Source organism: Manis javanica, chromosome 7, assembly GCF_040802235.1.
Source record: "Manis javanica isolate MJ-LG chromosome 7, MJ_LKY, whole genome shotgun sequence".
Lineage (NCBI taxonomy): Eukaryota > Metazoa > Chordata > Mammalia > Pholidota > Manidae > Manis > Manis javanica.
Window position 1 is genome coordinate 128,679,301 of NC_133162.1, and position 17,898 is coordinate 128,697,198.

The window sequence follows — 17,898 nt, forward strand, 5'->3', positions numbered from 1 at the left end:
TGATATTGATATAAATGTTAAAATAATAGAAGTAGTATTAAATATAAGAACATTTCTTATGTAAATCTTTAACTCTATGTGAAGGTTAATTGCTGGTAAAGCAGAAAAACAGCAGCACAGCAGCAAAGTTGATTCAAAGTAGACCATTTGTGTTCATTTTTAATGCATTGCATATGGAGATGAGACAAACAGGGTAGGGGTTCACAGCTCTACATTTGAACAGAACGCCAAAGTGAAGCAGGGGGGTAGAGCCACCTCCAGAAAGGGTCCCAGGATTCTCACCCTGCAAAGTCAAAGTCTAGATGGAGCTCCCCTCTTCAAACTTGTCTTCCACACTTTTGCCTTCTTAAAGTGGAGGGAAGATGTTGTTGGAGATGGTGCAGTGGAAATACAATGTTTTAGGTTTTCAATCCTAAAGTGGCTGAGTTAGGCAATAAAATGTTTGTGAAAATATCAGAGATAAATATGAGTTAGTCCAAGTGAGAAGAAGTATATCAAAGGACATACAGGTGCTGGGAACAAGTCAAAAGATGTCAAAAAAGTTTGAATTGCACTTTGAAGGTGGAAAAGTTTCATATGATAATAACAACTAAGGCAATAAAATAGCAATAACAGTTGTAATTATGAAGGGCAGTTGTTTGCAACTAGGTCCTTGTTGTATGGGCCCTTAAAAGTTTCCCAGGGCACTTTCAGCCCTGGGATACATCGAAAACATAAGTTCTCATTAATCACTGATTTATCCTAGCAGCAGTGAATGGTACCTATGGCAAGGCACCAAGGGGACCCTAAAATTCCCATTTTAGTCCTGAAAAAAGGTCCAAATCAGTAAATATATGTAAAGTAGAACTCAGAGAAATGCTAATAAAAGAGGTGAAGTTCAGCATTAATCAGACTTTATCTAGCTGCAAGAACAACACGTCCCATTTTGTACAGCATACACAGTTCCCACAGCTTATTAGTCTTTACAACAACCCTACAGGGAGGTATGAATCAAAGAAAGAAACTGAATCTGAATGATTTGATCCAGCCATTCTGTAAGTAGTTAAGTAGCAGAGTTATGACTTTAATCTAGACCAACCAATTGCAAGTACTGTGCAAGTATTGTGCTAAAGATATCACTGCAATCTCTGTCATTCATCCATTCATTCACTGCTTTTTTTATTTACTCAACATATTGAATACATACCATATGTCCTGGCTGTAAAGAAATGGGCAGTTATGTTCCTCTCTTTAAGAGCGGTTCAGAGATTACACATATTAATTCTTATGTATGTATAGTATATATTTTTATATATGCTATGGTTAAAATATAAATGTGGCTTGGCGTAAATAGTGAGAGAAAAAATAAATGTATTAGTCAAGTAACTCTGCTTCTCTGACCAATAATAAGTATGATCATGCCAAGTTCTTACACTTTAATTAAGGATTACTGGTTCTGAGTAAATGATAGTCTGTTTTAATTTTCTCAGGTATGTTTCAATTTCATAAGACTTGCATTTGACATTTGGGAATGGGATACAGATCTTAGCACCAGGAGATTTTAAATTCAATTAACTAACATGAAAAAATAAAATATAAAATTAAATCTTCAGTTCATGCAATATTTTCACACTTCTGTTTGAAATTAAGGCATACAAATTTATTTCAATTTAAAATGTGTAACTTTTCTAATTCTTTTTTTCTGTCTTAATTCCTAATTCATCTTTCATGATAAGGTATTTGTGTGTGCACGTTTTAATGTAATTACTGTATTCTTTGACACTATTCTATTCTGACATAAACATTTAAAACAAACAATGAAAACAACAAAGCATGGATAAAACACGTAAGAAATGTTAAGACATGAAGTAAACCGGTAGCATGTGGTATAGGCAAAAATCATAGCATGAGTTAAGTACAGATAATGAGTAAACAAGTAGCTTCAACACAGGCAGAATTCATCAGCTGTAAAAAATATAGACAACATGCTAGTAACCTGTAATACATGCCAAAGATAAAATAGAAGTATGATGTAACAAACTGGACTGTGGCTTGCACAGAGAAATGGGAAGAACAGGTTATTCTCATGTCACTTCTGGGCAGACAACTGTCACCCTCAAATTTGGTCACCCACTAGTGACATACGAGGCTCATTTTGGCTCCACATGTTCTTTACCTACAAAAGGGCAATAAAACACCTGGCTGTTGAGCAGGCTAACTGTAGAGTCAGAGCTGTGACCAGCTCTACTTGTTCTTAACACATCTGTGAACAGGCACATGTATGTCATTGGCACAGGATTTCTTTTCTTTGTCTGTAAACCCTTTTGTGCAAGCCTCACCTCTGATCCTAGTAATCACCCTGACAGGGTAGGGTGGCGCAGCATTTACACATTGTGTAACTTATGATTCAGGTAGTGTGGTCCTTGAACCCTGCTTCCGCTTGTTAGAAACGTATGAATTGCTCCATCTGGCTCTCCTCATCTCTCATTGCGTGTTTTAAATTGATTAAGCAATTCCTGCTATTTGAACATTGTAGTTTAATCCATGCAGTTTTCCTTCTGGAACCACTGGAATGCCACCCTTGGTGGTGTACCCAGAGGCTGAACTTGATCCATGTCAATCCCCACATGAAACACCACTAAAGAAGCTATGTCATACTATTCATGTATTTTTCTTTCTGTGTCTTATTGACTAATTTGATTTTAAGGAATCCGTGCATTTGGGTTAAGGAGTCCCATTTTCCCTAAAACCAAAATGCATTCCTCATCTTAAAAGGGTATAGAATCAAAGATGGAGGGAAGACAGAGAAGAAGGTCTGGGCTTCAACTCTGTTTGAGCTGGGTTTTCAGTTCAATCACATTTTTAACAAGGCTGAATAACTAGATGTTTAAATAAGCGTAAAAGAAGAATTTAAATGAGGAAGGGTGCTAGTCAACAAACTCAGTATGAATTGTTTTGAGGAAAGAAAAGGAGTTTTCTTAAGCAGCTGGTGTGGGTATCCCAATTTTATGACAAGTAACGAAAAAAATAGGATGTATACTGTGTGAGTATGAAGTGTTCTAAATAAATGCTCCTTGCAACACAGATTAATAAATCTGTCAATTTCTAGTCTTATTTTAAATAAGCAAGCGTATAAAGAAAAAATGACATTATGATAGTAGGAATTTGCTGTTTACAAGGAGTAAGGCTAGACCCAGCTAAAAGCTTGGTTATGCTCTCTCTCTGCTTATACCTGTTGAGTTGTTCTTGAAGCAAATCTAATCTTTGCTCCACTTCCCCACATGTGAGGTCACTCTCCGTTTCAGAAATTCCCCAGGCGGCTTGCTGAAGAGCTGAGGGGCTGGATTCGTCAGCCTGAGTCCTGACATTTTCTTGTTCCCAGCTTCTTGCGTCAACAGTATCTGTGGGAAACAGTCAAGATGAATGTCAGCTTCTCTGAATGGTTCTTTGCATCATAGCACAGAGAGACATCTGCAAGATCAGCAGGAAGGGAACTCGCTGTATAATCCAGAGATGCAGAGACCTGCATAGGGGCCACAGCCAATCGGTAGCTGAGTCCCACCTTGACCCTACTTGATCCCTCCCCTGCCCTCTTGCACAGGCGTAAAAACTCATAGCAGGTCTTGAATCTTGAACATGATTTTGTCCTGTGTTAAAAGGAAACATAGATTGCCAACCACAACTTCTACATTTGAGAAGAAACAGCATATTTTGTTTGCACTTCTTCATCTTGGGTTTAAGATTTTAGGGTTGTTCCCTCAGGGTAATTTTCATACTTCAGGATCCAGGGTGGGTCCAATGCAAGAGCCCTGGGGAACTGCTAATCTTCCAGAGAATTCCCTCAGGCTTCCCCAACTCAAGGACCCACAAGCCATTAAAGATGGAAAGGTCCTCTAGTTCTATGACATAATTTCTTGTTTTTATGTTTCCTTGCAGCTCCTGAACTGTACTTTAATATATTCACATTAATTTCCAATATTTTTTTCTGGTAGCTCTTTTATTTAGACTATTTTAATGTTGCTACACTTTAAAACATATTGGTTATCTGTTCAAGTTCACTTTTCAAATGCTTTGCATGTCTGTTAATGTGCCAGACACTCTGCTAAATGTGGGGGAATTAAAGGCAAAGAAGACATAGACCCCATACTTGAAGAAGTCAATCTAGCAAGCTTTTGATCATTTTTCATACAGAAATTCACCTTCTGAGCTTCTTTTAATTTGCTGTTTTTCCTGTAATCTGTATTTGCAAGTTATCAGTATTTGAGGGCAAATATAATATCTTTCCTCTTATTTTGTCATATACTTTTGATGGCTTGTGCTATATTTTTTATCCTCTATCATATTTTCATGTCCAGAGAAGAACTTGAAATGACTAAAGGGCTAGAAAACAAAGCCCTCAAAAAAATACTAGTGGATTTGGGAGTTTATTTCAGAGAAAAGAAAGGGCAACATCTCTTTCTGACTAGGAGAGCTGGTAAGAGGAAAAGGGGATCTAAAACTGGTCTTTTTCACATGGGAATACATTTGAATTACAGAAAGTGATTTGGTTTGATTGACTTTTTTTTTGTTTGGACAAGTAGCTATGATTAAACATGGACAAAAGTTATGTAATGTTAAGGAATTTATATCCGTGGCTATTTAAAAAAAAAAGAACAAACAAAGCTTTGAAGGGAGAGAACTTCCTTGCCTATTGGGACCAGGCCAAACCTGTCCCAACCACATCCCAATGTGGGTACAATGGAACAAAACTAAGAACTACCCAAACCACACCTGAGTGCACAGGGCATGTGCACTCAGAAGGACGGCTGTACGGATGGACCTGTCAATCAAATGACACCACCTTGTCAATCAAAGGGGTGCCTCCCAGCCAGAATGTAATATAAAGGCCTCCTGCCTTGTGCCCACTGGGTGAAGGCCTTTGTCTGCCTTGACTCTGGCCTGCTCCTGCGTTGGAGTGTATTCAAATAAAACTTACGCTTGGCTTCACTATTGTGTCTCTGCCTTTCAATTCTTTGTTTCAGCAAGGACAAGAACTGCAGAGAACAAACACAACCCAGTAGCATATCCAAAAACAGCATTAGAAAAATATGGGGTCAAGACTCCTTGTCCTTCTGAAATGGCTTAACAGACTTCACAGAGATGCTATGAATTCCAGAACTGTTCTTTGTGATTAGGGCTTCTTTAGCCCATGGTATCCTGATATTTACTGAAAAGTATGATTTATTATTTGCAGATATGAGTTTATTTAAAATGTAAAACAATCATATAATGTCTTAGTATCCCAAGCTTTCAGTTTTGGAGCAGCAATACCACACAAAAAGTCCGTGCTGGCCCTGTTTGGCCACTAGACAGTAAGAACCGACAGGATGGAAGTTACAAACTATGCTCACAAGTTTTGTGTCAAGAAAAAGCTTACAGAATTTCTGCCTTTGCTTAACCGCTCTCTCATTCTCAAATTATATATAATAAACTGATTTTTAAATAACAATGGTGAATCACACAATCAATTATGTAGGATTATATTTTTTTCTTCAGTACTCAAGACAAAAACTGATTATCTCCTCTCAGCAGAAATGAATAAAATGAAAACTATTAAACAGAGGCTTCCTTGATTATAATTTACTTTTTTGTTAAAATCTGGATATGTGTGATTAACTTGTTTTAACAGCAATTTGAGAAAAGGGGGCTTAAAGGGGAAATCCCGGTTAGTGGTCTTAATCGAAATGAACATCCTTGTAGACACTTTCTAAATATAGCTCGGAAGGAATCTGCACTTGGTTGCCTTGGAAAATGTTGCTATAGTTGCAGGACACATTTCTGGAAATGGATAAAGAGAAAGTAAACTTTGTCTTTGCTCCGTGTACACAATTTTTCTGGAGTCAACTTTTGACCTCAATCTATGTAGGGTCAGAGTCCATTTAAAACTTTTTTTGTCTATTTAGATTTGCCTAAAGGTACGCTTCTGTTGACTTCAGCATGACAAGTGCCAGGAATGTTAGTGAAATAAATTTCTTTTTATTGATAAAACTAAAATTGTGGTTACTTAGTACTTCAAACTATAGCAGTTATAGCTAATCCTTACATATTATACATTCCTAAACATTCCAGGGGACTTCACTTTAAAAAATGATTAGGAAATGAAATTTGCAGTGAGAAATTTTAGAACTTTCCTTTGGTTAATCATATTAACTAATGGAGTTAACCATATGTTACACTGGTTGATGCTATATGACATCAATTATTTTATTCAATTGACATGAATGTTTGGTTATGCATTTTCAGGGTAATTATTTATTTGAATAGAGATTATACTGCAAATTTTTGATAATTAAAAATTTGTAGATGTTAAAATTATTTATTAGAATATGATTTTCCATTGTGCATGTAGAATTGTGAATTTAAAATAATTGGAATAAGTGGCAAAGAAAAATACAAGATGAAGGGCATGAGAATTCACTGTCACTGAATCATTATAAAGTCAAATAAAATCCCCAAAATACATCTTTAATGACGTGTCACTTGAGATTCTGAGACTCAAGATGGAAACAACAGAAAGCATTTTTTTTTTTAAATCAGGACTACAATATGCTGACTTTTGGAGAAGCAGGGATGGTTCGGCAAGCTCTTCAGAACTTCTGACTTCTGTGATACAACCTTTTTCTATTTTTAGTACTTCCCAGAACCCGTTTTCATAAATAACTAAAGTAGGACATTTGGTAATCACATCTAATATTCCATTCTTCCTTGATGATAAATGAGGTACTATTTTCACTCACTTCATCAAGATTTTACATTGTCCAGAGAACATCTGCATATATTCTTAGCTTACTTCAACATGGTGCCATGGCAAAAGCTGATTTGATAAGATAGGGAAAGTAACTCTGGAAAAATTTAAAGCCTAAACAGCCTAGAATTCATAAAACTTTTGTTATGAGATGTAGCACTTTGAATAATGGTGATGATGATGGGTAATATTTATTTACTCTGTGCTGTAATTTTCTATCCTGCTAGGGTAAGAACATTCTGTTTTTTAAAATTTCTCTTATATTCTTTTGGTTATTTGCTATGCCTTCTTCATCTCTACAGATACAGAGCTGTATTTAATGATTAAAGGGTTAGAAACAAAACATGTGAGAAAATACTAAACTGAATTGGGGTTTTATTTCAGAGAGGGTAATTTATGCATGCTATCTTGTTTAATACAACCAACTAGTTAGTTAGGAAATATTATTCCTACTTTACAGATGTGCAAACTGAGTCAGTGGGATCTGTTAAGTCATTTATTCAAAGACACAAAGGGAGCAAGTGAGCAAGTGAAGAGATGAAGGTAGTTGTGGCTAGAAGCCAAGCAGTCTGCTCACACCCACTTAATGCCTAAATTTAACTTGATCTGTGCATCTAGCTCCTGTTATGCCAAGTTAATTGTTGTTCCATATAAGAGTTCCCATTTACCCAAGATCACCATCCTTTGGCATCAAATCTGTGTATGTTAATCAAACATTATTATCCATCTCATGCATATTGTTTTTACAACAAAACTCATATATTTGGGTATTCCTTTTGGCAGACATGTTCAATAAATGTGTTCAAATGAGGTGGATAAAGAGCATACTTTATTTAGGGATATTTCTCCCCATTTCCTCATGATTCCCAGTAAACTGAAATTCTTTCTCACATTTGTACAGTGTCATTGTATTGGTCTTTCATACTGTAAAATGACTGGGTAGGGATAAGGAAGGGTACAGGAGATACACATAAGAATCGACTGGTTCTCTTAAAATACTCAGTAGTGCCCTATTCCTATTGGAATTACTACAAGAGATATTCCCACAATGTTCTATGTGACATTATGTTCAGCCTGGCTACAAAAAAATCTTTTATGCTATGTTTGTTTGGGAATAATTACAACTGTTTCAGAATTGTGCACTTTGTAGGTGATCCAAGAGCTGAACTGCAAACATTTCATGAAATTGTAAAATCTTAACATTTGCTAGTACAGTTCCTCATTTGTGAAAAGCCACCATTTTATAATGAACCCCAAAGAAAGATTATCTGATCCCTGAGAAACTTGGTTACCTTTGCAAGAGCGACTTCTTTTCTCTATGTGAATTCTTCCTGAGGTGGGCACTGTTTCTTCAAAATTGAGGCCAGTTGCTTTTCCTATTCCCAGAGGAGAATCTACTACTCCTGAGAAGAGAGGCTTTTGTTCATCATCAATGGATGAGATGAAAGATGAAGATCTGCTTTTTTTCTCTTCAAAGTGTTTCTGGGAACTCTGATAATGTCTTAGAGCATCTATGGAGTCTTCAGGACCATTCGTACTGTTTCCTCTGCCAAAATCTATCAAAGGAAATTTATTTTATAGAAGATAATCAAAGGTGAGACTTTATGCATATTATACTACCTAGCTATGTATAAAGTACATTTTTGGTAGTGATGTTTCTGGAATCACTTTAACATAGGATTTTCTATAAAACCACCAGAAAAGCTGTTCTTTCTTTTCCCAATTGAAAATGTAACTACTTAAGGAGACTTCTTTCCTGAATTCAAGGGACATTAGATTATAATGAAATACATGATTCTTTTCAAAATTAAAAGAGTATATGCAATAGTAATGAAGTTTGTATCTGAGAAAAAAAAATCTATACCTTACAACCTTATTTACACATGTTCAACAATTATTTGTATTCTTAAAATCCAATGCACTCTTTAAGGAAATGAAAAAGGGAGAGAAAATGTGTCCCAGTACTAAAATATCACCACTGTGCAGTTTGTTGTTTGTTTATTTTAACCTTCATGCCCTCTCATCTGTGGAGGCCATTTACACATTACGAAGGTCAAAACTGGAAGATTTCTTGGAGTAAGGACTGACAGGCTGAATTTCAACCTTAGTTCAAGGCATGTAATGGCCTTGAGATTCCAGGCAGCTTGGTTGCATAGCATATTGCAAAGAATATATAACTTAAATATAATAATTAAGGTAGTTTACCTAATTACATTACAGCCAGCAATGCATATTTTGGCTGGTTTATGCTGAAATGTCAGAATAATTTCAGCCCTAAAGGTTGTGTGAGAGTATATTTTAGCAGGCAAAACTCAGAGACAAATCCTAGAACTTGTTTCCATTAGTGTCCTGGGGAGACAGGATAATTCTCCATCTAGTTACTGCTAATAACTAACCAATCAACTCTAAAAGGTGTATCATTTTCTAAAGAAGTGGTTAAAGCAGTTTCCCCAACTACCCTATGTCTGGTTGTGCTTACATTGTTACTTATAAAACACCACATGAACTGATTTAAGGCTGCTCCAGAGAACCTTCCATTTTATAAAATTCCCAAATACCATCGAAATTAAACATTTTATTCCTTCATTAAATAAAATCATAATTTAAAATATAAGAAACCAGAAATGGCCCAAGGTAAAAAATGGATAGGATTTAAAAATCAGCTTCATGTAAAATTGTTATCAAAGAGTTTACATTCTGGGAGGTGGAGCCAAGACAGCAGCGTGAGTAGGACAGTGGGAATCTTCTCCCAAAAACATATATATTTTTGAAAATACAACAAATACAACTATCCCTAAAAGAGAGACCGGAATACACAGGACAACAGCCAGACCACATCCACACCTGCAAGAACCCAGCGCCTTGCGAAGGGGGTAAGATACAAGCCCCGGCCCGGTGGGACCCGAGTGCCCCTCACCCCAGCTCCTGGTGGGAGGAGAGGAGTTGGAGTAGGGAGGGAGAGGGAGCCCAGGACTGCTAATCACCCAGCCCCAGCCATCCACATCAGAGCACAGACACAGTGCATGCGTGGGGTGCTGGAAACTAGGGAAACAGGAAAGTAAGACCTGTGAGCAGGTCCCACAGCCGGTGCTCCTGAAACAAAGAAAAGCGAGTGCTTTTTGAAAGTCTTAAAAGGACAGGGACCCCACAGGTGGACGGAAGCATCCCGGGTCACAATCCAGCAGCTGGAAATTCCAGGGAACTCCGGGCGCACTAACTCACTGGGCAACAGCTCTGAGACCCCTCATGGAGGTAAACAGCCAAACAACCCCCACGACCATTACCCCTCCGGGGCCCCGCCATAGCAGAGTGACAGCCTGAGGCTGGCCATGCCCACAGCAAGGGAGCTTCCTCCATACCGGCCGGGCAAGATACAGAGACCCAGTCTACATGCAATTTCCCAACACAAGCCACTAGGGGTCACAGTTGTCCCAGTAAAGAAAGGCCAGGAGCTGGTGGAAAAAGTCTTGGCTCTCGCAGCTGACAGACGAGTCAATAGCATACCACTGCACCTATCAACATGAAAAGGCAAAAAAATTTGATCCAGACAAGACTAACCCAGACAGCTTCGGCATCTGCTACATCTTCCCCTGAGAAGGAACCTGGGGAGATAGATTGAACCAATCTTCCTGAAAAAGAATTCAAAACAAAAGTCATAACCATGCTGATGGACTTGCAGAGAAATATGCAAGAACTAAGGAGGGAGAATACAGAAATAAAACAAGCTCTGGAAGGACTTCAAAGCAGAATGGACGAGATACAAGAGACCATTAATGGACTAGAAAACAGAGAACAGGAACGCTGAGAGGCTGATGCAGAGAGAGATAAAAAGATCTCCAAGAATGAAAGAATATTAAGAGAACTGTGTGACCAATTGAAATGGAACAATACCTGCATTATAGGGGTACCAGAAGAAGAAGAGAGAAAAAGGGATAGAAAGTGTCTTTGAAGAAATAATTGCTGAAAACTTCCCCAAACTAGGGGAGGAAATGGCCTCTCAGACCACAGAGGTACACAGAACTCCCATGACAAGGGATCCAAGGAGGGCAACACCAAGACACATAATAATTAAAATGGCAAAGATCAAAGACAAGGACAGAGTATTAAAGGCAGCCAGAGAGAAAAAAAGGTTACCTACAAAGGAAAACCCATCAGGCTATCATCAGACTTCTCAACATAAATCTTACAGGCCAGAAGAGAATGGCATGATATTCTTAATGCAATGAAACAGAAGGGCCTTGAACCAAGAATACTGTATCCAGCACAATTATCATTTAAATATGAAGGAGGGATTAAACAATTCCCAGACAAGCAAAAGTTGAGGGAATTTGCCTCCCACAAACCACCTCTACAGGGCATAATACAGGGACGGCTCTAGATGGGAGCACCCCTAAAAAGAGCACAGAACAAAACACTGAACATATGAAGAAGGGAGGAGGAGGAATAAGAAGGGAGAGAAATAAGGAATCATCAGACCGTGTTTATAATAGCTCAATAAGCGAGTTAAGTTAGACAGTAAGATAGTAAAGAAGCTAACCTTGAACCTTTGGTAACCACAAACTTAAAGCCTGCAATGGCAATAAGTACATACCTTTCAATAATCACCCTGCAGGTAAATGGACTGAATGCACCAATCAAAAGACACAGAGTAATAGAATAGATAAAAAAGCAAGATCCATCTATATGCTGCTTACAAGACACTCACCTCAAACCCAAAGATACACACAGACTTAAAGTCAAGGGATGGAAAAAGATATTTCATGCAAACAACAGGGAGAAAAAAGCAGGTGTTGCAATACTATTATCAGACAAAATAGACTTCAAAATAAAGAAAGTAACAAAAGATAAAGAAGGACATTACATAATGATAAAGGGCTCAGTCCAACAAGAGGATATAACCATTCTAAATATATATGCACCCAACACAGGAGCACCAGCATATGTGAAACAAATACTAACAGAACTAAAAGAGGAAATAGAATGCAAAGCATTCATTCTGGGAGACTTCAACACACCACTCACTCCAAAGGACAGATCTACCAGACAGAAAATAAGTAAGGACACAGAGGCAGTGAACAACACACTAGAACAGATGGACCTAATAGACATCTATAGAACTCTACATCCAAAAGCAACAGGGTACACGTTCTTCTCAAGTGCACATGGAACATTCTCCAGAATAGACCACATACTAGGCCACAAAAAGAGCCTCAGTAAATTCCAAAAGATTGAAATCCTACCAACCAACTTTTCAGACCACAAAGGCATAAAACTAGAAATAAATTGTACAAAGAAAGCAAAAAGGCTCACAAACACATGGAGGCTTAACAACATGCTCCTAAATAATCCATGGATCAATGACCAAATTAAAATGGAGATCCAGCAATATATGGAAACAAATGACAACAACAACACAAAGCCCCAACTACTGTGGGATACAGCAAAAGCAGTCTTAAGAGGAAAGTATATAGCAATCCAGGCATATTTAAAGAAGGAAGAACAATCCCAAATGAATGGTCTAACGTCACAATTATCAAAATTGGAAAAAGAAGAACAAATGAGACCTAAGGTCAGCAGAAGGAGGGACATAATAAAGATCAGAGAAGAAATAAATAAAATTGAGAAGAATAAAACAATAGCAAAAATCAGTGAAACCAAGGGCTGGTATTTCTAGAAAATAAACAAAATAGATAAGTCTCTAGCCAGACTTAAGAGGAAAAGAGAGTCAACACATATCAACAGAATCAGAAATGAGAAAGGAAAAATCAAGACGAACCCCACAGAAATACAAAGAATTATTAGAGAGTACTATGAAAAACCTATATGCTAACAAGCTGGGAAACCTAGAAGAAATGGACAACTTCCTAGAAAAATAAAACCTTCCAAGACTGACCCAGAAAGAAACAGAAAATCTAAACAGACCACTTACCAGCAACGAAATTGAAGTGGTAATCAAAAAACTAGCAAAGAACAAAACCCTCGGGCCAGATGGATTTACCTTGGAATTTTATCATACACACAGAGAAGACATAATACCCATTCTCCTTAAAGTTTTCCAAAAAATAGAAGAGGAGGGAATACTCCCAAACTCATTCTATGAAGCCAACATCACCCTAATACCAAAACCAGGCAAAGACCCCACCAAAAAAGAAAATTACAGACCAATATCCCTGATGAATGTAGATGCAAAAATACTCAACAAAATATTAGCAAACCGAATTAAAAAATACATGAAAAGGATCATACACCATGGCCAAGTGGGATTCATCCCAGGGATACAAGGATGGTACAACATTCAAAAATCCATCAACATCATCCACCACATCAACAAAAAGAAAGACAAAAACCACATGATCCTCTCCATAGATGCTGAAAAAGCATTTGACAAAATTCAACATCCATTCATGATAAAAACTCTCAACAAAATGGGTATAGAGGCCAAGTACCTCGACATAATAAAGGCCATATATGATAAACCCACAGCCAACATCATACTGAACAGTGAGAAGCTGAAAGCTTTTCCTCTGTGATTGGGAACAAGACAGGGATGCCCACTCTCCCCACTGTTATTCAACATAGTACTGGAGTTCCTAGTCATGGCAATTAGACAAAACAAAGAAATACAAGGAATCCAGATTGGTAAAGAAGAGGTTAAACTGTCACTATTTGCAGATGACATGATATTGTACATAAAAAACCCTAAAGACTCCACTCCGAAACTACTAGAGCTAATATCGGAATTCAGCAAAGTTGCAGGATACAAAATTAACACACATAAATCTGTGGCTTTCCTATACACTAACAATAAACTAATAGAAAGAGAAATCAGGAAGACAATTCCATTCACAATAGCATCAAAAAGAATAAAATACCTAGGAATAAACCTAACCAAGGAAGTGAAAGACCTATACTCTGAAAACTATAAGACACTCTTAAGAGAAATTAATGAGGTCACTAACAAATGGAAACTCATCCCATGCTCCTGGCTAGGAAGAATTAATATAATCAAAATGGCCATCCTGCCCAAAGCAATATACAGATTCGATGCAATCCCTATCAAATTACCAACAGCATTCTTCAATGAACTGGAACAAATAGTTCAAAAATTCATATGGAAACACCAAAGACCCCAATTAGCTAAAGCAATCCTGAGAAGGAAGAATAAAGTGGGGGGGATCTCACTCCCCAACTTCAAGCTCTACTACAAAGAGAGAGTAATCAAGACAATTTGGTACTGGCACAAGAACAGAGCCACAGACCAGTGGAACAGAATAGAGACTCCAAACATTAAGCCAAACATATATGGTCAACTAATATTCGATAAAGGGGCCATGGACATACAATGGGGAAATGACAGTCTCTTTAACAGATGGTTCTGGCAAAACTGGACAGCTACATGTAAGAGAATGAAACTGGATCACTGTCTAACCCCACACACAAAAGTAAATTCGAAATGGATTGAAGACTTGAATCTAAGTCATGAAACCATAAAACTCTTAGAAAAAAACATAGGCAAAAATCTCATGGACATAAACATGAGCAACTTCTTCATGAACATATCTCCCGGGCAACAAAAGCAAAAGCAAAAATGAACAAGTGGGACTATATCAAGCTGAAAAGCTTCTGTACAGCAAAGGACACCATCAATAGAACAAAAAGGTACCCTACAGTATGGGAGAATATATTCATAAATGACAGATCCAACAAAGGGTTGACATCCAAAATATATAAAGAGCTCACACACCTCAACAAACAAAAAGCAAATAATCCAATTAAAAAATGGGCAGAGGAGCTGAATAGACAGTTCTCTAAAGAAGAAATTCAGATGGCCAACAGACACATGAAATGCTCCACATCGCTTGTCATCAGAGAAATGCAAATTAAAACCACAATGAGATATCATCTCACACCAGTAAGGATGGCTACCATCCAAAAGACAAACAACAACAAATGGTAGCGACGTTGTGGAGAAAGGGGAACCCTCCTACACTGCTGGTGGGAATGTAAATTAGTTCAACCATTGTGGAAAGCTATATGGAGGTTCCTCAAAATGCTCAAAATAGAAATACCATTTGACCCAGGAATTCCACTTCTAGGAATTTACCCTAAGAATGCAGCACTCCAGTTTGAAAAAGACAGATGCACCCCTATGCTTATCGCTGCACTATTTACAATAGCCAAGATATGGAAGCAACCTAAGTGTCCATCAGTAGATGAATGGATAAAGATGTGGTACATATACACAATGGAATATCACTCAGCTATAAGAAAAGAACAGATCCTACCATTTGCAACAACATGGACGGAGCTAGAGGGTATTATGCTCAGTGAAATAAGACAGGCGGAGAAAGACAAGTACCAAATGATTTCACTCATATGTGGAGTATAAGAACAAAAGAAAACTGAAGGAACAAAACAGCAGCAGAAGCACAGAACCCAAGAATGGACTAACAGTTACCAAAGAGAAAGGGACTGGGGAGGACGGGTGGGAAGGGAGGGATAAGGGTGGGAAAAAGAAAGGGGGCATTATGATTACCATGTATAGTGTGGCGGGGAGCACGGGAAGGGCTGTGCAACACAGAAGACAAGTAGTGATTTTACAGCATCTTACTATGTTGATGGACAGTGACTGTGAACAGGTATGTGGGGGGGACTTGGTGAAGGGGGGAGCCTAGTGAACATAATGTCCTTCATGTAATTGTAGATTAATGATACCAAAATAAAAAAATAAAAAAAAGACTTTACCTTCTGTCAATGAAAGATAAATATAGCAAAAGTGGAGTGCTTAATTTCCTTTAATATTTGAGACTTGCTCAATGATTTCATCATTGCTATGAGCACGAGAAATTTTCCAATTTCAAGCATTCTAGCCATCACTGACAACTTGGTAGCACTTGTGTTTCTCCACTAACCACTAACCTAATTGGTTACATACAGATACTTATATCAGCTCTTCCTTTCCTCTACAGTGTCACTGATACAGTCTACCTTCAGCCTCTACATTTTCAATCTTGTCATCTCTTCCTACCTCTGTTTTGATCTTTATCTCCTGAAAATTTTTTCAACAATATTTCGTTCCCCTGAAAATAGTAGTTTCCAATTTTGTGCTAGTAAATGAGCCAAAAAAAAAAAGCCTAATTTTTCTAAAATATCCTTATACCTGCTTGGCGAATTACACCTGTTTGCTGCTCTTAAGTAAGCCTTTGTGCAGTGTGGGTCCCAGGGGAATTTGGATCATTTTGGGCTTCTCAATTTCCCAAAGTGTCTTTTAAACTTTTTCATGAAGTCTTTTCTAGCAGATTCAAACGTCAACTGAACTAACCATTAACTCACATACATCCGATCTAAGCATGGACAATGCTAACGTGGATATTTACAATGAATGTGCATCATAAATTATTAAACCATTTTGTCCTTTAGACTTGAGAGGTCTTATGAGTTCTCTGTAGGTTTTTAAATCCCCACACATGGTAAAATGCCCTGTCCCACCTACTACAGGCCTTGGTCTTTGTAACTATGGCTGATTTTGGAGGCTGAGACACAAAGTCATCAGTTAATATATATTATTAAATTGAATGATAACTTGCTGATTTTAACTCTGGACAGGTACTCACAAAATGTGATGCATGAGTGATTATAATTTAGGATGATAGTGAAAATGGAGCATATGACTTCATAGATGTAGTATCTAAATCCTTGAGCAAATATTCCAGGTAAAAAGAGAATCATGAAAGAAGAGAAGGTTTGATATCCTTGAATTTTTTTCAACCTGTAAAGGGAATCACGCTACATGTATTCCTGTGTTCACTGCCATCAGATAATCCGTCTTCTGCTTCTTGGAACCCAGACCACCGGAACAGTTTCTTTGAGGCATCCCCAGTGCAACAATGTATTTTCTGCTCTTTACTAGATAAATCATAGTCTATCATACAGAATGACAGTTGAAATAACAATCTATTTGGGGGTTAAAAATGGAAACTGCTCAAGTTTAGGTTTGAGGCTGGCTGATGGAATACACGAAATTGAACTGTACATTATAATTAGCCTCCAGATACCTCTAGATTTTGATAGCCTGTTCCATTTCTGCTTTTCCCCAGCTAACTGGATTATTTGATAGCTATTATATAGTATTAGGTACTATTTCTTTCTCAGGGTGGTTCTTTCTTCTTAATCCTACTCTTATTTTGTGTAGAAATTGTATTCTGAGGGCAGTAATCTGAGGGAGTTTTACATTTTCCCTTGCACTAGAAGTGAGATATATAATCACTCCTATAATCACCATTTTACAAAGAAAAATTTTTCCTGTTTAATTAAGCCTCAAATTTTCCTTCTGATGTAGATGACGGAAAACCTTTTTCTTTATGCCTTATTTTTTCGGGCTAACAGTTCATTTCCTCCCTTTTTCTTATAAGACACAATTCTAAAGCCCTTGTGATTTGTCATAGGGACCTAACTCTGAGTTTAGAAGCAATTCAAGAGCACAGAATAAGAGTGTCCTGGTGGAGTGGCTGACCATCCATCTTAAGAATGATACTATAAAATTCTTCTTTTTCAAACAATCTGGGAACAAAAGCTTGTGCTTGCTCATCTTTTATGAAGTCTCTCTCTCAGATCAATTACTATTTTTATTTGTAAGACCCAACAAGTAGACCCAATTTTTGGTCAAAGAGAAGCATTGATTGTCATCTTTCAGCATTTGAGTTTTAGATTTCCCACTGGTAACAATTTTGAGACAAGCTGAGCATTTTCCAGCCAGATGCATTTAAAAATTAATTTCATTGGAAAATTAGGGTCTAAAATAAATTTCTTCATTTGATTTCAAGTACCTTCATTCCTTTTTAGCTTCAAAGAATGTTGAAAGGTGACTAGTGTGTTTTTTCTTTTCAAATATAAGATAAAAATATTTGAACTATCATAAAAATTAAATAAAGGAAGATGCAATTACATATCACTAAAATGGGTAAAAAAAGCTAATCATTATTTGTTATTATGGAAGGTAATTGTAAAGAGGTGCCAAAGTGTATATCAACATATTTAAAGTATTAATTTAATAAAATTAGAATTAGACTACTTCTCTTCTACAGGAATAAATTTAAGAATGATGTATTTATTCCTGACTTCAATAAATTCTATAG

General features: G+C 37.2%; 1 protein-coding gene across 2 annotated transcripts in view; it reads right to left on the minus strand.

Annotated features, from left to right (window-relative positions):
• KCNH7 (potassium voltage-gated channel subfamily H member 7) overlaps positions 1 to 17,898 on the minus strand; it is a 434,910-nt gene that overhangs the window by 14,448 nt on the left and 402,564 nt on the right. For both annotated transcript variants that reach the window (XM_073241556.1, XM_073241555.1), the window contains 2 exons: positions 8,056 to 8,319; positions 3,212 to 3,380 (listed from right to left, as the gene is read on the minus strand). In XM_073241556.1, coding sequence (XP_073097657.1) covers positions 3,212 to 3,380; positions 8,056 to 8,319 — 433 coding nt within the window. The remainder of the gene's footprint in view (positions 1 to 3,211; positions 3,381 to 8,055; positions 8,320 to 17,898) is intronic.